Source organism: Gorilla gorilla, chromosome 11 (assembly GCF_029281585.2).
Source record: "Gorilla gorilla gorilla isolate KB3781 chromosome 11, NHGRI_mGorGor1-v2.1_pri, whole genome shotgun sequence".
In the NCBI taxonomy this organism is placed as follows: Eukaryota; Metazoa; Chordata; class Mammalia; order Primates; family Hominidae; genus Gorilla; species Gorilla gorilla.
In genome coordinates this window covers 132518193-132533473 of record NC_073235.2, presented here as the reverse complement: position 1 = coordinate 132533473, position 15281 = coordinate 132518193, and the positions used below count along the sequence as shown (strand labels likewise).

At 36.1% G+C, this 15281-nt stretch overlaps 1 protein-coding gene across 50 annotated transcripts in view; it reads left to right on the top strand.

The window, feature by feature from the left end:
* TRIP12 (thyroid hormone receptor interactor 12) overlaps positions 1-15281 on the top strand; it is a 159019-nt gene that overhangs the window by 100564 nt on the left and 43174 nt on the right. For all 50 annotated transcript variants that reach the window (XM_055379644.1, XM_055379641.1, XM_055379652.1 and 47 more), the window contains 7 exons: positions 7104-7252; positions 10308-10343; positions 10422-10517; positions 11298-11390; positions 11592-11753; positions 14410-14478; positions 14569-14734. In XM_055379644.1, the coding sequence (XP_055235619.1) occupies positions 7104-7252; positions 10308-10343; positions 10422-10517; positions 11298-11390; positions 11592-11753; positions 14410-14478; positions 14569-14734 (771 nt within the window). The remainder of the gene's footprint in view (positions 1-7103; positions 7253-10307; positions 10344-10421; positions 10518-11297; positions 11391-11591; positions 11754-14409; positions 14479-14568; positions 14735-15281) is intronic.

The window sequence follows — 15281 nt, the reverse complement described above, 5'->3', positions numbered from 1 at the left end:
TTGGCATTTCCCCTGTTGGCACTCATTCTTTTTTCTGCTGCCCTGTGAGGAAGTGCCTTCCACTGATGGTAAGTTTCCTGAGGCCTCCCCAGCCACGCCAAACTGTGAGTCAATTAAACCTGTTTTCTTTATAAATTATCCAGTCTTGGATATTTCTTCATAGAAGTGTGAGAATGGACTAATACACTCCTCATACCTGAAATTGTTCATTTCCCCGTAGATCCTTGGTTTATTTTGTATTTAGAGACCACAGTAGAAATGAATACTGTGTTGACCATTTCTACTGGGTTGACCATTATTTCTAGACTTTTAAAAGTTGATGCTGATACCACCAATTCATATTTAGGTCTACAGGGTTTTTATTTAACTTCATTGATGTTATGTCTCCTTTCTCCAATGGTGAGTGTCCTAATTCCCAATAATTATAATATAGTGACTCATTTGCTTTATCCCACAGTACAAGGTTTCAAGTTGCTGCTGAAAGTATTATTATTAAAAAAGTTAAAAAGTGTTTTTACAGTTCTTTCTGTTCCTGGGATATTTTTTACTTTGTGTTAAAATTAATGTGTTTTAAAGTCATTTGAAATCCATCTCTTTGTTTATGCCACCAAGTTGGATTGGTTCATTTACTTCATTTTGCTTCTGATTTTTAGGGACTGCTTTTTAAAATTTATGTTTTGCTTTTATAATTATGTAATATTTACATAGTTCTAAAAGTCAAATCTACAAACAACATATATTTAGAAAAATCTTATCTTCTTTTGCTTTCCATTTTCCCTACTTCTTCCTCTCACATAAATAATCTTTTAAATTTTATGCCTTGTCCTTCTGTTATTTACTTTAAAAAATCCATAAATATCTATATTGTCCATGGGAATGCCTTTCTCAGTTAAGAGTAGCAAACTTTATACACTTTACTTTGCTTTTGACACTATATTTTGGTGTTCACTCTTCATAGCTGCCACATGCATGTTGCATGTTCAACTGATAGGCCTTTGTAAAGCTGCCACGTTACTCCATTGTGTGGGTATACATAGTTTATATAGTCCCCTGTTGGACATTTGAGTTTTCAGTTTTTTTTTCTATTGGCAAGGCTTCAGTGAAATGTAGCTTTCGTATTTTTTCAAGCATTATCTTTTGGATAGATTTCTAGAAGCAGGTTTGCTGCTTAAATGGGTGTAAATGCATACGATGTTTTTGTAGGTGTTGCAAACTCCCCCCCATTTGGAGTTGTACCATTTTGCGTTTCCACCAGTCATGTGTGAATGACAGTAGTATGGTATCAAGCTTTTGAATTTTTACTAAAATTCATTGTTTCTCTGATATTAACTTTTTTTAGTTATATGTATCTTCGTATATTTCTTTTAGTGGTACCCTAGAGAGTATAATGCAAATTCATTGGTTTATTATAGCATACCTTAAATTAATACTTTATCATATCTCAAACAGTACAAGAACCTTACAACAGTTTATTAACACTTTTTACCTCCTGCCCTCCTTTATGTTTGTTGTATTTAATTTGTTTTACCTATATATACGTGTTATAAACTTGATAGGACGTTATTTAGAATATCTATTTTCTTTTATGTTTGCCAACATGCTTAACCTTTGCAGTGCTCTTAGTTTCTTCTTGCAGTTTCTTTTTTCTTTAAAGGATTGTTTCCTTCTAGCCTAAAGAACTTCTTTTTTTAACATAGTGTCAGACTATTAATAATGATTTCTTTCTGTGTTTGAGAAATCCTTGATGTGTCTTTATTAATTTATGAATGAATTGATGAGATGCCATCTCGCCATGTTGCCCAGGCTAGTCGCAGACCCTTGGCCTCAAGTGATCCTCTCGCTTCAGTTTCTAAGTTCCTGGGGTTACAGGCATGTGCTTTATTTGCACTTATTTTTTGTTGTTGTTGTTGTTGTTGTTGTTGTTTTGAGGCAGAGTCTCCTCTGTTGCCCAGGTTGGAGTGCAGTGGCGCCGTCTCAGCTCACTGCAAGCTCCGCCTCCCGGGTTCACGCCATTCTTCTGCGTCAACCTCCCGAGTAGCTGGGACTACAGGTGCCTGCCACCACACCTGGCTAATTTTTTTTTTATTTTTGGTAGAGATAGGGTTTCACCGTGTTAGCCAGGATGGTCTCGATTTCCTGACCTCCTGATCCACCCCACCTCGGCCTCCCAAAATGCTGGGACTACAGGCGTGAGCCACCATGCCTGGCCAAGCCTAGGAAGTAGAGGTTGCAGTTAGCTGAGATCGGCTACTGCAATCCAGCATGGGACCCTGTCTCAAAAAAAATGTAAAAACCACTTATTTTTTAATAGCTTGACTATATAGGGTTTAAGTGATGTTTCCTTGACCCTTAATGTGCTTGCCCTTCACTGAACTTTTGAATATGTGAGTTGGTACCTTCAGTTTTAGAAAATTCTTGGTCATTATTTCTTCTAGTATTGTTTCTCTTATCTCATCGTCAGATTTTCTCCTTCCTTTCCTTTTGGAGAGTATCAGGATCATACACATTTAAACTTTGCACTGCATCCAGCATGTCTCTCTGGCTCTGTTTTATTTTTGGTTTTGTTTTCAGAATTTTTTCTCTTTGCCTAGTTGGAAAACTTCCTATTGATCAGTTTTTAAATTCACTAGTTCTTTTTTCTGCTGTCTTCAATCTTTTGTTAAACCCGTCAGTGAGTTCTTAATTTCAGATACGTTTTTCAGTTCTGAATAGTTTTTTGATTCTCTTTATAGATGCCAATCATCTGTTGAAAATCTGTATATTCTTAATCAATTTTGTCCATCTTTGCTTGTATTTTTAATACTTTATATTTATAAAATATTTGTCTTTTCATTCTAGAAGTATTGGTCTGCTTTTATTGTCTTTTTTTCCCCCACTTAATTCTCAGTCCCATATTCCCGCCTCTTTATAAGTCTAGTAATTGTTTGGTTATATGACAGACGTTTTGTATAAAAGAACTAAAGTGGCCCAAAATGATATTTTCTGCTAGTGCTAGCTTTCTTTTTTCTCTACCAAAAATAAAGGGTCCAGAGCTGATCACTGTAACTTTAATCAGGACTTGAGCTTGTTTTAACCAGAGTTGTAATTTTGGTATGACTAATTTCACCTCTGGTAATTTTGGTATGACTCATTTCACCTCTTGCTAGTCCCTGTTTTCTTTGTTGTGGCCCTCCTAGAATTTTGATTGACAACTTTGCAAATCTATGTCTCCTCAGATTTGAATAGTTGAGCAGTCTCAAAATGTGGCAAATATCTTGGGAGTTCAGATTTGAATAGTTGAGCAGTCTCAAAATGTGGCAGATTATCTTGCTAGTTCAGGTACCAGCTATGTGTCTTTGACGCCTGCTCTCTCTGTTGAGATGTCGGCTTCTAAGCACCATGAGACTGCAGAAGATTTTCTTCTATCTTATCAAAACTTCTTACTCTCCCCTCTATCAGTTTTTTTTGTTTGTTTGTTTGTTTGTTTGTTTTGAGACGGAGTCTCGCTCTTGTCGCTCATGCTGGAGTGCAGTGACGTGAACTTGGTTCACTGCAACCTCTGCCTCCCGGGTTCAAGTGATTCTTGTGCTTCAGCCTCCCACGTATCTGGGACTGCAGGTGCACACCACCGCGCCCGGCTAATTTTTGTATTTTTAGTAGAAACAGCGTTTCACCATGCTGGCCAGGCTGTTCTCAAACTCCTGACCTCAGGTGATCCGCCCATCTCGGCCTCCCAAAGTGCTGGGATTACAGGTGTGAGCCAGGGTATCTGGCCTCTCTATCAGTTTTCACAGTTCCAGAACTCAGTACCTGTCTGTGGGCCAGTTGATTTCAACACATTAGCCTCTTGTGACTCCCTAAAGCACTATAGGCTTCTCTTTCCATTCCTATCAGAAATTAGCAAACTACTGCCCAAGGGCCAAATCCACGCTCCTGCTTGTTTTTATACTACCTGTGTACTCTTAAGAATGGGTTTTATATTTTATGTGGCTGAAAACATTTTAAAAGAGAATATTTTGTGATGTGAAAATTAAATGCAGATCAAATTTCAGTGTCCATAATGTTTTATTGGTATACAGTCATGTTCATTTGTTTGTATTAGTCTTACTTTCTATGGATACTTTCCAGCTACAGTGCTAGAGTTGAGTAGTTGCAGTAGAGACCATATGCCTATAAAGCCCAAAATAACTACTATCTCGCCCTTGAGAGAGAACGTTTTCCTGCCAAACCCTGATCTGTGATAACGGTTCTCAAAGTGTGATCTGGGGCCTCTTGGTTCCTGAGACCCTTACATGAGTTCTGTAAGGTCAAAACTAATAATAGTTACCAATATTTTTCCTTTTCTACTTCATTGATGTTTGAACTGATGGTGCAAAAGCTGTAATGGGTAAAACTGGTGGGATCTTAAGCATCAAAGCAGTGGCACTAAACGGTACTAGCAGTCATTGTGTTTTTCACTGCCACATACTCCTAATAAATATAATTCAGTTTTTATCTAAGATGCCCTTACTGAACCAAAGTTAATTTAATTAGGTCTTTACTCCCAAGACATGTCTTTTTAATACTCTTTGGAACAAAATAAGGCCATTCTTTTCTATATACAGTTGACTCTTGAACAACATGAGTTTGAACTGTGCTGGGTCCACTTATTCATGGATTTTAAAAATAAATACAGTTAGCTTTCTGTATCCATGAGTTCTACATTAGCAACCAAATTCAGATTGAAAATACAGTGTTTGGGCCAGGCGCGGTGGCTCATGTCTGTAATCCCAGCACTTTGGGAGGCCGAGGTGGGCAGATCACCTGAGGTCAGGAGTTCACTACCAGCCTGGCCAACATGGTGAAACCCATCTCTACTAAAAATACAGAAAAATTAGCCACGTGTGTTGGCTTGTGCCTGTAATCCCAGCTACTTGGGAGGCTGAGACAGGAGAATCGCTGGAACCCAGGAGGCAGAGGTTGCAGTGAGCTGAGACCGCACCACTTGTTTTGGAAAATAAGGTCTTTTAGAATCAAAATTGTTTATATTAATATATAATGAGTTAACTGGCAAATATTTAAAATTTTTGTATTTCAATTAACATATTTTAAAATTATCAATAAATATAACCCACATAAACAGAAGTGCTTTGTGGTACCTCAGTAGTTTTTTTAAGAGTATAAAATGATTCTAAATTCAAAATCCACTGCTCTAGGAGTTGGTTTCTCCTCATAGATCAGAGGATAAATCAGGTTTTGGTTAAGGTTTTGGCTTTTTGTTGTCATCTTCAGTTTAGTATAAGTTATTTTTAGGAACATCCCAGATGTTTTATTGGTATTGATGATAATTTTGATTATGCTGTATAAGATCCATGTCCTTAAGAGTTGCCAACCCCAATGGTTATAAGACCTCCATCTAGTCGCATACATGTTGGTTCTTTCTTTTAGGGGGTTGTGCTCTTAGGCCATACTTGATATGAACTGTTTAATCCTTTTAAAGTCATGTTAGAATCAGTGGAGGATTCATTTGTTTTCACTATTTTTCTGTCATTTTGTTTTTCCTTCCACATTATGTCAACACAGAAGTGATAAACCTGCTCTCACTAGAATTGGTATTATTTAGTTTAAAATTGTTAAATTGTATTTCCCTGAACTTTTCTTCTGGTGTATTTTTGGATGGATTTTTAATTATGGTAGAGGTAGGTAGGCAACGATAGCTATGGAATGCAGTAGCCACAATCTTAAACTATAAAACAACTTCCATTGATTGCTATGTGCCCCTGTGAGAGGTGTATGCCCCCAGGAATATCACTGAAGCTCAGTTGAAATTATTAGGTTTAGTTTTTTGAGAATTTCACATTTATTGACAGTTTCCAGACATATATCCCATTTCTACACATTTCAGTACTCGATATAGGACTGGAAAAGTCCAATTTGCAAAGAATAACTTGAAAAGGTGTAAGAAGTGAAGGAGCTTTAAAAGTAACATCATATAAGATTGGTTAAGTGTTAATTAATTGTGGTTTCAAGTAGGAAAGTGTCCATGAAAAATGAAACACATTTGTAGACTTTATTTTTTAAAATTAATTAATTAATTTTGAGATGAAGTCTCAGTCTGTGGCCCAGTCTGGAGTGCAGTGACATGATCTCGGCTCACTGCAACCTCTGCCTCTCAGGTTCAAGCAGTTCTCCTGCCTCAGCCTCCTGCGTATCTGGGACTACAGGTGCACACCACTGCGCTCGGCTAATTTTTGTATTTTTAGTAGAGATGCGGTTTCGCCATGTTGGCCAGGTTGGTCTCGAACTCCTGACCTCAAGTGATCCACTTGCCTTGGCCTCCCAAAGTGCTTGGATTACAGGCATGAGCCACTGCACCCAGCCTCTGTAGACTTTATTTTGGAGTGTATTGTTTAGCTTAATGACAACTTACTTCTCTGTGGTTGTTGAGTATTCACATTTTTCAATTGTTGGAGTAGTGGAATTAAGTCTTAAAAGTAGAAACATTCTAATAGCCATCATCTGTGCAGGAAATGAAAGAGGATGCAAGGGTTTATAATTACGTGTGTGTGTGTGTGTGTGTGTGTGTGTGTGTGTGTGTGTTTGTGTGTGTGGTTTTTATTTTTACAGAATATTCTTTCCATTCTCTTTTTTGTTAGATACGTTGTTGTGTTTTTTTTTTTTATTTCCTTGCCCTTTCATTGTTAATTGGATTCTATTTATTCTGGAACAGATATTTAGAGGTGTATAACATTTCCTTTGAAGTATGGGCATCATTGTTTAACAGGTTTTTATTATTGTAGCAAGCCTTTGCTCACAATTTATATTTCCTTAAAACAGATAATGTTAAAGCTATCAGTTCATACTGGTCTTAGGGATATTATTTTTTGTTTTTGCTGTAAAACCTGTCAACTTTTCAATTAAGAAGACAGAAATATATAACTGTGAAAGCATGTTAAGGCAGAGTAGATCCAACTAATTTAATTATTCTTTCAATGTATTAGCAGTGTGCCTTAACCCTGGTATAGACCTAGTCTTTAATTAGGATGCAAAGAAGATAAGCAACCAACTACATTTCGAGTCACACCTTATACCTAGTAATAATTTTCTTAAATGTTTAAAGATAATAATTATTTTTTTCTCTAAAGGTTCTAAGGCCCAGCAGCTACTACAAGGATTGCAAGCCAGTGATGAAAGTCAACAGCTTCAGGCAGTTATTGAGATGTGTCAGTTACTGGTCATGGGAAATGAGGAGACACTGGGAGGGTTTCCTGTCAAGAGTGTTGTTCCAGCTTTGGTAAGCGTAATGTTTTTCCCTCGTTTTTACCTCATTTGTCCTCTGAAATATGCTGATTTTGTACTGAATGTATGATTATTGTCATTATTAATTTTTAAAACATGATAGAGTTAAGAGAGGAGTATATGACTTGGTGCTTGTATTTCATGCTTACAGATACTGTGAGCAATTGCTAATGAGTTAGCAAATTTTCTAAATCATTTTTTTGATGAATAGTCACCGACTTCTTGATACTTAAATGACTGGTTTTAAGTTGTTCACCTCATCAGTAACCTTGACTCCTGCCATGTAAAATGCACATGCTTTTTCTTTTAGCCTGGTGATCCACGGAGCAATAGGCCAGGGAAGCTCACTCTGGGTTGTGTCGGGGGGCCAGAAAGGTTTCATATTTAGTGCGTGTCTACATGGGAATACTACTCAAGCCATATGGTATATATGTGGATCCTTTCAGTTTAAAAGCTTTTATGTTGGCCAGAGGCAATGTCTGATGCCTGTAATCCCAATACTTTGGGAGACCGAGGTAGGTGGATCTTCTGAGGTCAGGAGTTGGAGATCAGGCTGGCCAACATGGTGAAACCCCGTCTCTACTAAAAATACAAAAATTAGCCGGGCATGGTTGCAGGTGCCTGTAGATCCCAGCTACTCAGGAGGCTGAGGCAGGACAGTCACTTGAACCTGGAAGGCAGAGAATCGCTCTAATCTCTTGCAGTGAGCCAAGATCGCGCCACTGCACTCCAGCCTGGGCAACAGGAGCAAAACTCTTGTCTCAGAAAAAGAAATAAAAGACTTTAAAAAATCTTTTTAATGCCTTTTCAACACAGTTGTGAGTTGATTTTTTGATACGATAGATTTATTAACAGCTTGATTCCTTAAACTTTTAAATATGAAAACAATAGGAAGAAAAAATTGCCATTATCAAATGTAGGCACCTGAGCACAATACAGCATTTAAATAGTGGATTGATAATTTTCTTTGTCCAAAATTAAAGAAATTAGCTATAATTTAAGATTAAAATTTGAGTCTAAATCAAACACTACCAAAAGACAAACATAAACATTTACATTTGTGGTATGTTTTATTTTGGAAATTACAATTAAATGCCATGTAAATCTTTTTTGTATATCCAGTAAAGCTGACAGAAAATGAAGTTATGATTTGTACATCTTATTGTCCCATTTGATGAGATTATCAAATTATGGAGATAGCTTGAGTTTTGGTGAGAGAGCTGAGTAAAGAAAAGCCTGTGAAATACAAGGTGACAATCCTTATTCTGCTTGTTCTTATTTGGATGGCTCAGCTCTGGCAGAGTTTGATAAAGGATAGAACAATTTCTTCACCTGCCACCCAGATGCAGATAATAAAAGCCAGTTATCAAATTTTATCATTTCCATTCTAGTCAAAGTTGTACATGTTGCTTTCTGAGTGTTTCATAATAGCAATATTATTAACCTTTCAATTTCAGATTTTGCCTGTGTTAATGTCCATTCTCAGTTTGCTGATTTGTTCAATAGCTGGCTTCTGTGACCTGAATCAAACTTTCATTTGTTTTATTGTTATTGTTGTTTGTTCACTAAGAAATAGCAACAAATAACTAGGCTTATCTTATACTATCTACAGTTAAAATTTAGTTTTTATTAGTTAAATAAAGAAGCCATTAAGTCTAGGCAGAAATGTTGACACATAATTCACTTTACTTAATGTGCTGGTTGTTAATTAGATTTAAGTACCTAATTGACTTGCACAAGTATGCTCTCGCTATTAATAATGGCTGTTATTAATGAGTTCTTCAGATATATCTTTTATCACAGTTGAATATTATTTATGTATATCTCTTCATCACAATACAGTCATGTGACATAAATAGCCATTTTTGGTGAAAGGGTATCTGTTTATATTAGTCATTCCCAAACACAGTATAACAAGGTTATTTGGGGAACTTAGTACTTTTTCTTTTAACATGACAGCCCCTTTCAAATTAGTCTAAGTGTTTTAAGTGACTGATATTAAGTGATTTGATAGTTTGTTTTTTTTTTTTTTAAAGTCCTGAAATGGAGTGTGTGTATGTGTTATGGTGTTTGTGTGTGTGCTTTTAAACAAAAATAGTTCTTAGGACTTCTGGCATGTAGGTATACTTTACCCAGCACAATTCAGAGCTGAGAAGACATTCATATTGAGTGAGTATGGTGTTAGAATATCTGATGTTTGTTGTTGTCATTATAAATTTAATTGAAGGGTACTTAACAAGCTTAAATTCAGTGCATTTAAAAATTTCCATTGAACCAGAAGACAGTGAATGACTGTCTTATCCCCAAGGAGGAAATTTCTTTGGTGACCCAGCTGCTTCGAGAGGACAGAGTGTGTATCCTCAGCAGTTTTGCACTCGTTCATTAGAAAAACATACCTGAAATCTGCTTAAGATCTTTTCCACAAGAAAAACTAAAATGAAATCAGATATTTAAACTTATTCATGCATATATGGAGTAATTATATTAATTTGGCTTTAATTAGTGCATTATTAGTTTCTGATGTGATCTATCTTGTGTTTAAATTCTATATTACTGTACATTTTAAAGCTGAGTCAAATGGTGCTTATCTGTTTTAGAGAAGCTTGTTCACAAGAGTTTAAGTTATGGTGCTGAATCTGTGCTGACATTTGTTAACAAATGTCAGTGCATTGCTGATCCTGTTTATTTATGTATCTAGTATTTATTAGCACTGGTAAGTCCTCAGGGATATATTAATAGGCTTCTGAAAGGGGTTAGAGCTACCAAAAGGATAGGTTGTAAGTAACAAGAAGGCTTTGTTTGTGGCCTGTATCACGAGGTGATGGTTATCTAGCGGCATACTCAAGTCAGAGTCACCGTGTGTGATGAACCATCCTGAGTGTAATCATTTCTGTGAACGCCTACTAGGTTTTATCTTAAAGTTATTTTTGTGTGGTAAAAGTTACGAATAATACTTCTATTTCAGTTGAAGTTCAAATAGAAGAGGAAGAAATACCTCTAGGATTTTCCCAAGGAATATAGCTTCTAATATTTTGTTATCTTTTTAACAGATTACGTTACTTCAGATGGAGCACAATTTTGATATTGTAAGTATATATTGTATTTTTTTAATGGTGTATATTTAAGTTTTGAGTTTTTACTCATTAAAATCTCTTCTTTTCTAGATGAACCATGCTTGTCGAGCCTTAACATACATGATGGAAGCACTTCCTCGATCTTCTGCTGTTGTAGTAGATGCTATTCCTGTCTTTTTAGAAAAGGTGATCCTACTTTTACCCCGTTTGTTCAAAAGCAGGCATAGGGAGTCAAGTTTCAAAGTCTTGAATTTTAGCTTTCATTTTCTAAATAAAGTATATTTTTTAGCCAAGATTCCCGAGAAATGTTTTATGTCCAGCAGATCAATAGTTTGAAGGTGAAGATAAATCATTTATAGAATCAGCCCAGTTTTGTAATTTTTAGTAATAATTAGCACATTAATATAATAACTTTCAGAGAAGAACTTTAAAGTACTTGATTAAAAATAATCTAATTTCTAGAAAACATGCCAGTGAGGTTGATAGCTATTTATACCCTCATTATGTAGCTGAGAAAGTTGAATCAGTGGGGAATAGAAATTTTCATATGGTTTCTAGTAAACTGTGTTTTTGGTCTGTCTTACGGACCTTTTTGTTTGTTTAACGCACAACAAAATTTGCTTTATCTGATAAACTTGCAGTATGGTGTAAAGTTGAAATCTGACTTTAAAATTTTGTTGTGTAAAACAACTCATCTATTTTAAACTGAAGATTTAAAAGTTATGTAATTGGGTTTGGTTTATTATGTAAAACATATTTTTCAGTATCTTAGAACTGCAAACTGGTTAGAAGGAAACTGTTTTGGCTATACTTTGTAGCTTAAGCTGCTAAGTGACTTGCATCCTATGGTGGGTTACATGTTAGAGATAGTATACATGGATGTAAATTAGAGAAAATATGTAGAAGATAAGTTATTGGGAAAGAACTTAAATGATAACCTTATGATAACTATATATATGTTCCCAGCTGCAAGTTATTCAGTGTATTGATGTGGCAGAGCAGGCCTTGACTGCCTTGGAGATGTTGTCACGGAGACACAGTAAAGCCATTCTACAGGCGGTAAGTGTTGTTACTGAAGGGGACTACATTTCACTTTATGTAGAATTTTTAAAATCCACATTTGTACAAGCTACTTGATTGCAGTTTTTGTAAGATACAAATGTTGTTTCCAAAGTAATGTGCTAGACTTTTTATGAGTTAAATTATTTTTTATTGCTGATAAAGGATTTTTCTTTACCTTAACAGTTTTCTATATTTTAGGGTGGTTTGGCAGACTGCTTGCTGTACCTAGAATTCTTCAGCATAAATGCCCAAAGAAATGCATTAGCAATTGCAGCTAATTGCTGCCAGAGTATCACGCCAGATGAATTTCATTTTGTGGCAGATTCCCTCCCATTGCTAACCCAAAGGCTAACACATCAGGTAAAATATGCATCTATTTTATGTGCCATAAAGTGTTTTATTACTAATTTTTTAATTTTTTATTTTATTTTATTTTTTTTGAGATGGGAGTCTCGCTCTGTTACCCAGGCTAGAGTGCAGTGGTGTGATCTCAGCTCACTGCCACCTCCGCCTCCTGGGTTCAAGCGATTCTCCTGCCTCAGCTTCCCGAGTAGCTGGGATTACAGGTGTGTGCCACCACGCCCAGCTAATTTTTCTATTTTCAGTAGAGATGGGGTTTTGCTATGTTGGCCAGGCTGGTCTTGAACTCCTGACCTCAGGTGATCCACCCACCTCAGCCCCCCATAGTGCTGGGATTACAGGCGTGAGCTACCGCACCCAGCCACTTTTTTTAAATGACAGTTTCAATTAGTATTTTAAATCTTTAACTGCATATATAATCGAAAATGTTCTGATATTTTTTATTTTTATCCAGTTATGTGCCATATTAGGTTATTTTATAAAATTTTGGTAGATTTATTCAAATGAATAGTAATTCATATGTTTGATGACTTTAACAATTTTGACTTTAAGGGATGGCTTTGTTATTTCAGCAAACATTGAGTGTTTACCCTGTGATATGATCAGAAGTTCCTTCTGAAAAGATTACTCTTTCTTGAGAGGCATTGGAGGAGGCAGATGGGAGCAGGAGGATATGGGTTAAGACCAGAAGAGAGGCTAGACTATGTCCCAAACAGAAATGAAAAATGCAGTTTGTGGCTATCTGGGGTTGGAGAAGAGCAAAAGTGATTATCTAGGTGGCAGAATCAATGGACCTGATGATAACAGTGTGAAAAGCAGGGTTTATGGGCCGGGGATGGTGAGGACAAATTGTGAGTACAGCTTCAAGGCTATGGAGAAATTGAATTTTTTTTTAGCTACAGAGAAATATTTTAAAGCGTTGTTTGTTATTGCTAAAGATATTTCTAGAAACCTGGCTTTAAAATTGCCATTACAAAGTGTGGATAACCCAGGGAAAATAGATTCATAAAAATATTTTTAAACAATTTAGGAATTTTTTTTTGTTCTGTTCTGTTTTTGTTTTTGAGACTGAGTCTTACTCTGTTGCCCAGGCTGAAGTGCAGTGGCGTGATCTCACTGCCGCCTCTGCCTTCCTGGTTCAAGCGATTCTTCTGCCTCAGCCTCCTGAATAGCTGGGATTACAGTTGCGTGCCACCACGCCCAGCTAATTTTTGTGTTTTTAGTAGAGACAGGGTTTCGCCATGTTGGCCAGGCTGGTCTCAAACTCCTGCACTCAAGTGATCCACCTGTCTCAGCCTCCCAAAGTGCTGGGATTACAGGCATAAGCCATGGCACCCGACCAAATAAGGGATTTATGTAAGATAAAATAGTAGTGATCATTGAATCACCCTAGAGCCTTTTGCTTCTAAAATGATCAAGACAAAGTAGCGCTATTCATTTTTTAAAAATCTGTTTATTTATTTTTAAAAAACGTAGTTGGCTGGGGGCACAGTGACTCGCACCTGTAATCCCAGCACTTTGGGAGGCCAAGGCAGGTGGATCACCTGAGGTCAAGAGTTAGAGACCAGCCTGACCAACATGGTGAAACCCCATCTGTACTAAAAATAAAAAATTAGCCGGGTGTGGTGGCGCATCCCAGCTACTCAGGAGGCTGAGGCAGGAGGATCGCTTGATCTCGGGAGGCAGAGGTTTGCAGTGAGCTGAGATCGTGCCATTGCACTCCAGCCTGGGTAACAAGAGCGAAACTCTGTCTCAAAAATAATAATAATAAATAAATAAAAACATAGTTGAGATAATCTTTTCTGTAGTCTAAAAGTGTGTTCTCTGTTATGTGATAATCAGTTCCATATGATGTTCTTCAGAAATAAGATAAAAGAATTAGAGAAGTTAAATAGTCACAATTTGTAGCACTCTTTCTTGATTTATGTAGTGTCAGTGAAGGTTTGGGCTATAGGCTTTTATAATATCTGAATTATTCTCATTTTTGTAGAAACAAGTCTAATTTTTACATATGAAAATTCCACTTTTAAGTTAGGAAAAATCAAGATCTATCAAAACATTAGCCAGTAAAACATTCTTTCCCTTCTTTTTATGACACTTATTTCAAATGTTTTGTCAGTGATGCCACTCTGTTTTTATGACAAATATGGCAAATTGTTTTTATAGTGTAACTTTTTCATAGTGAATTATTTGTTTTTATAGTGAATATTGCAAGTCTATGCCCTATTTTTAACATTGTCAAGAAACCTCTGGTTATCGCAACTTTCCTTTTTCTAACTTTTTAGTGTGTATCCACTTAAACATTTCTACTTGTAATGGTTTTAAAGGAAAGTAGGATATTTATATATTTCTTTAGTATAACATTTGTTTAGGTATTGAGATTGCGTAAGCATAATAGTTCTTCCTTTTTTGTTTATTTGCTTTTATCTAGTAGGGGCCTTTATACAAGAGAGAGGTTGGTTTGTTTCCTGTTTGTTTTGAAATTGTGATGTTACTGACTGTACCTTGCTTAGGCCCATTTGCATTTTCAAAGCTGTCATTTACTAATTGAGCTTGCCTTGAAGAATCTGGGGTTAGGAGGAAGATAAAGTAGTGATACATGACAGTGAAAATGCTTTATGCTAATAAATTTTATTTTCCTTTATTAAAAAAATAGGATAAAAAGTCAGTAGAAAGCACTTGCCTTTGTTTTGCACGCCTAGTGGACAACTTCCAGCATGAGGAGGTAAGTGTTTAGTCTTTGGTAGTATTTTTATGAGGTTGTTGAATTGCTGAATCTTGATGTAATAATTCCATTATTCTTGTGTTTGTGAAGAATTTACTCCAGCAGGTTGCTTCCAAAGATCTGCTTACAAATGTTCAACAGCTGTTGGTAGTGACTCCACCCATTTTAAGTTCTGGGATGTTTATAATGGTGGTTCGCATGTTTTCTCTGATGTGTTCCAACTGTCCAACTTTAGCTGTTCAACTTATGAAACAAAGTAAGTGCAAATTTACTGTTCTACTTTAAGCAGGAAAAGTTGGTTCTTCATTAATATGTAAAGTCAACATAAGCCGAGCAAATGGAAGAGATTACTAATATTATAGGCACTGGATAGTAAAGAAAAGTGTTAATATGTAATGAATTTGTGTTGGGACAGTATGTTAATGTTTCTAACATACTCCTTTTAAAGTATAAATTAAATGTTTGCCCTTGGTGTTTCTAGGGCTAACAATACAAAGTCATTAATATCTATGCAATGTTAGTCATGTAACCATCCTTGATTAGGAGAATTCTGAGTTTTATGTTAACCAATAACCAGCTGTCTTCAGCTTATATAGGTTGCTTTTTCTGCCCATGTTAGATTTTCTAGCAATTTTTCTGATTCCAGAATGCTGTCTTCCCTCAAAAAGTAGGAATGTATTTATACTGATGAATCTCTCTGATGTTTGCTAATTTGGTATTTCTAAACCTTTTCAAATTTAGACCTTTCAAATTAAACCTTTCAAATTTAGAAAGGTATTTCTAAACCTTTACACAGTGTGTGG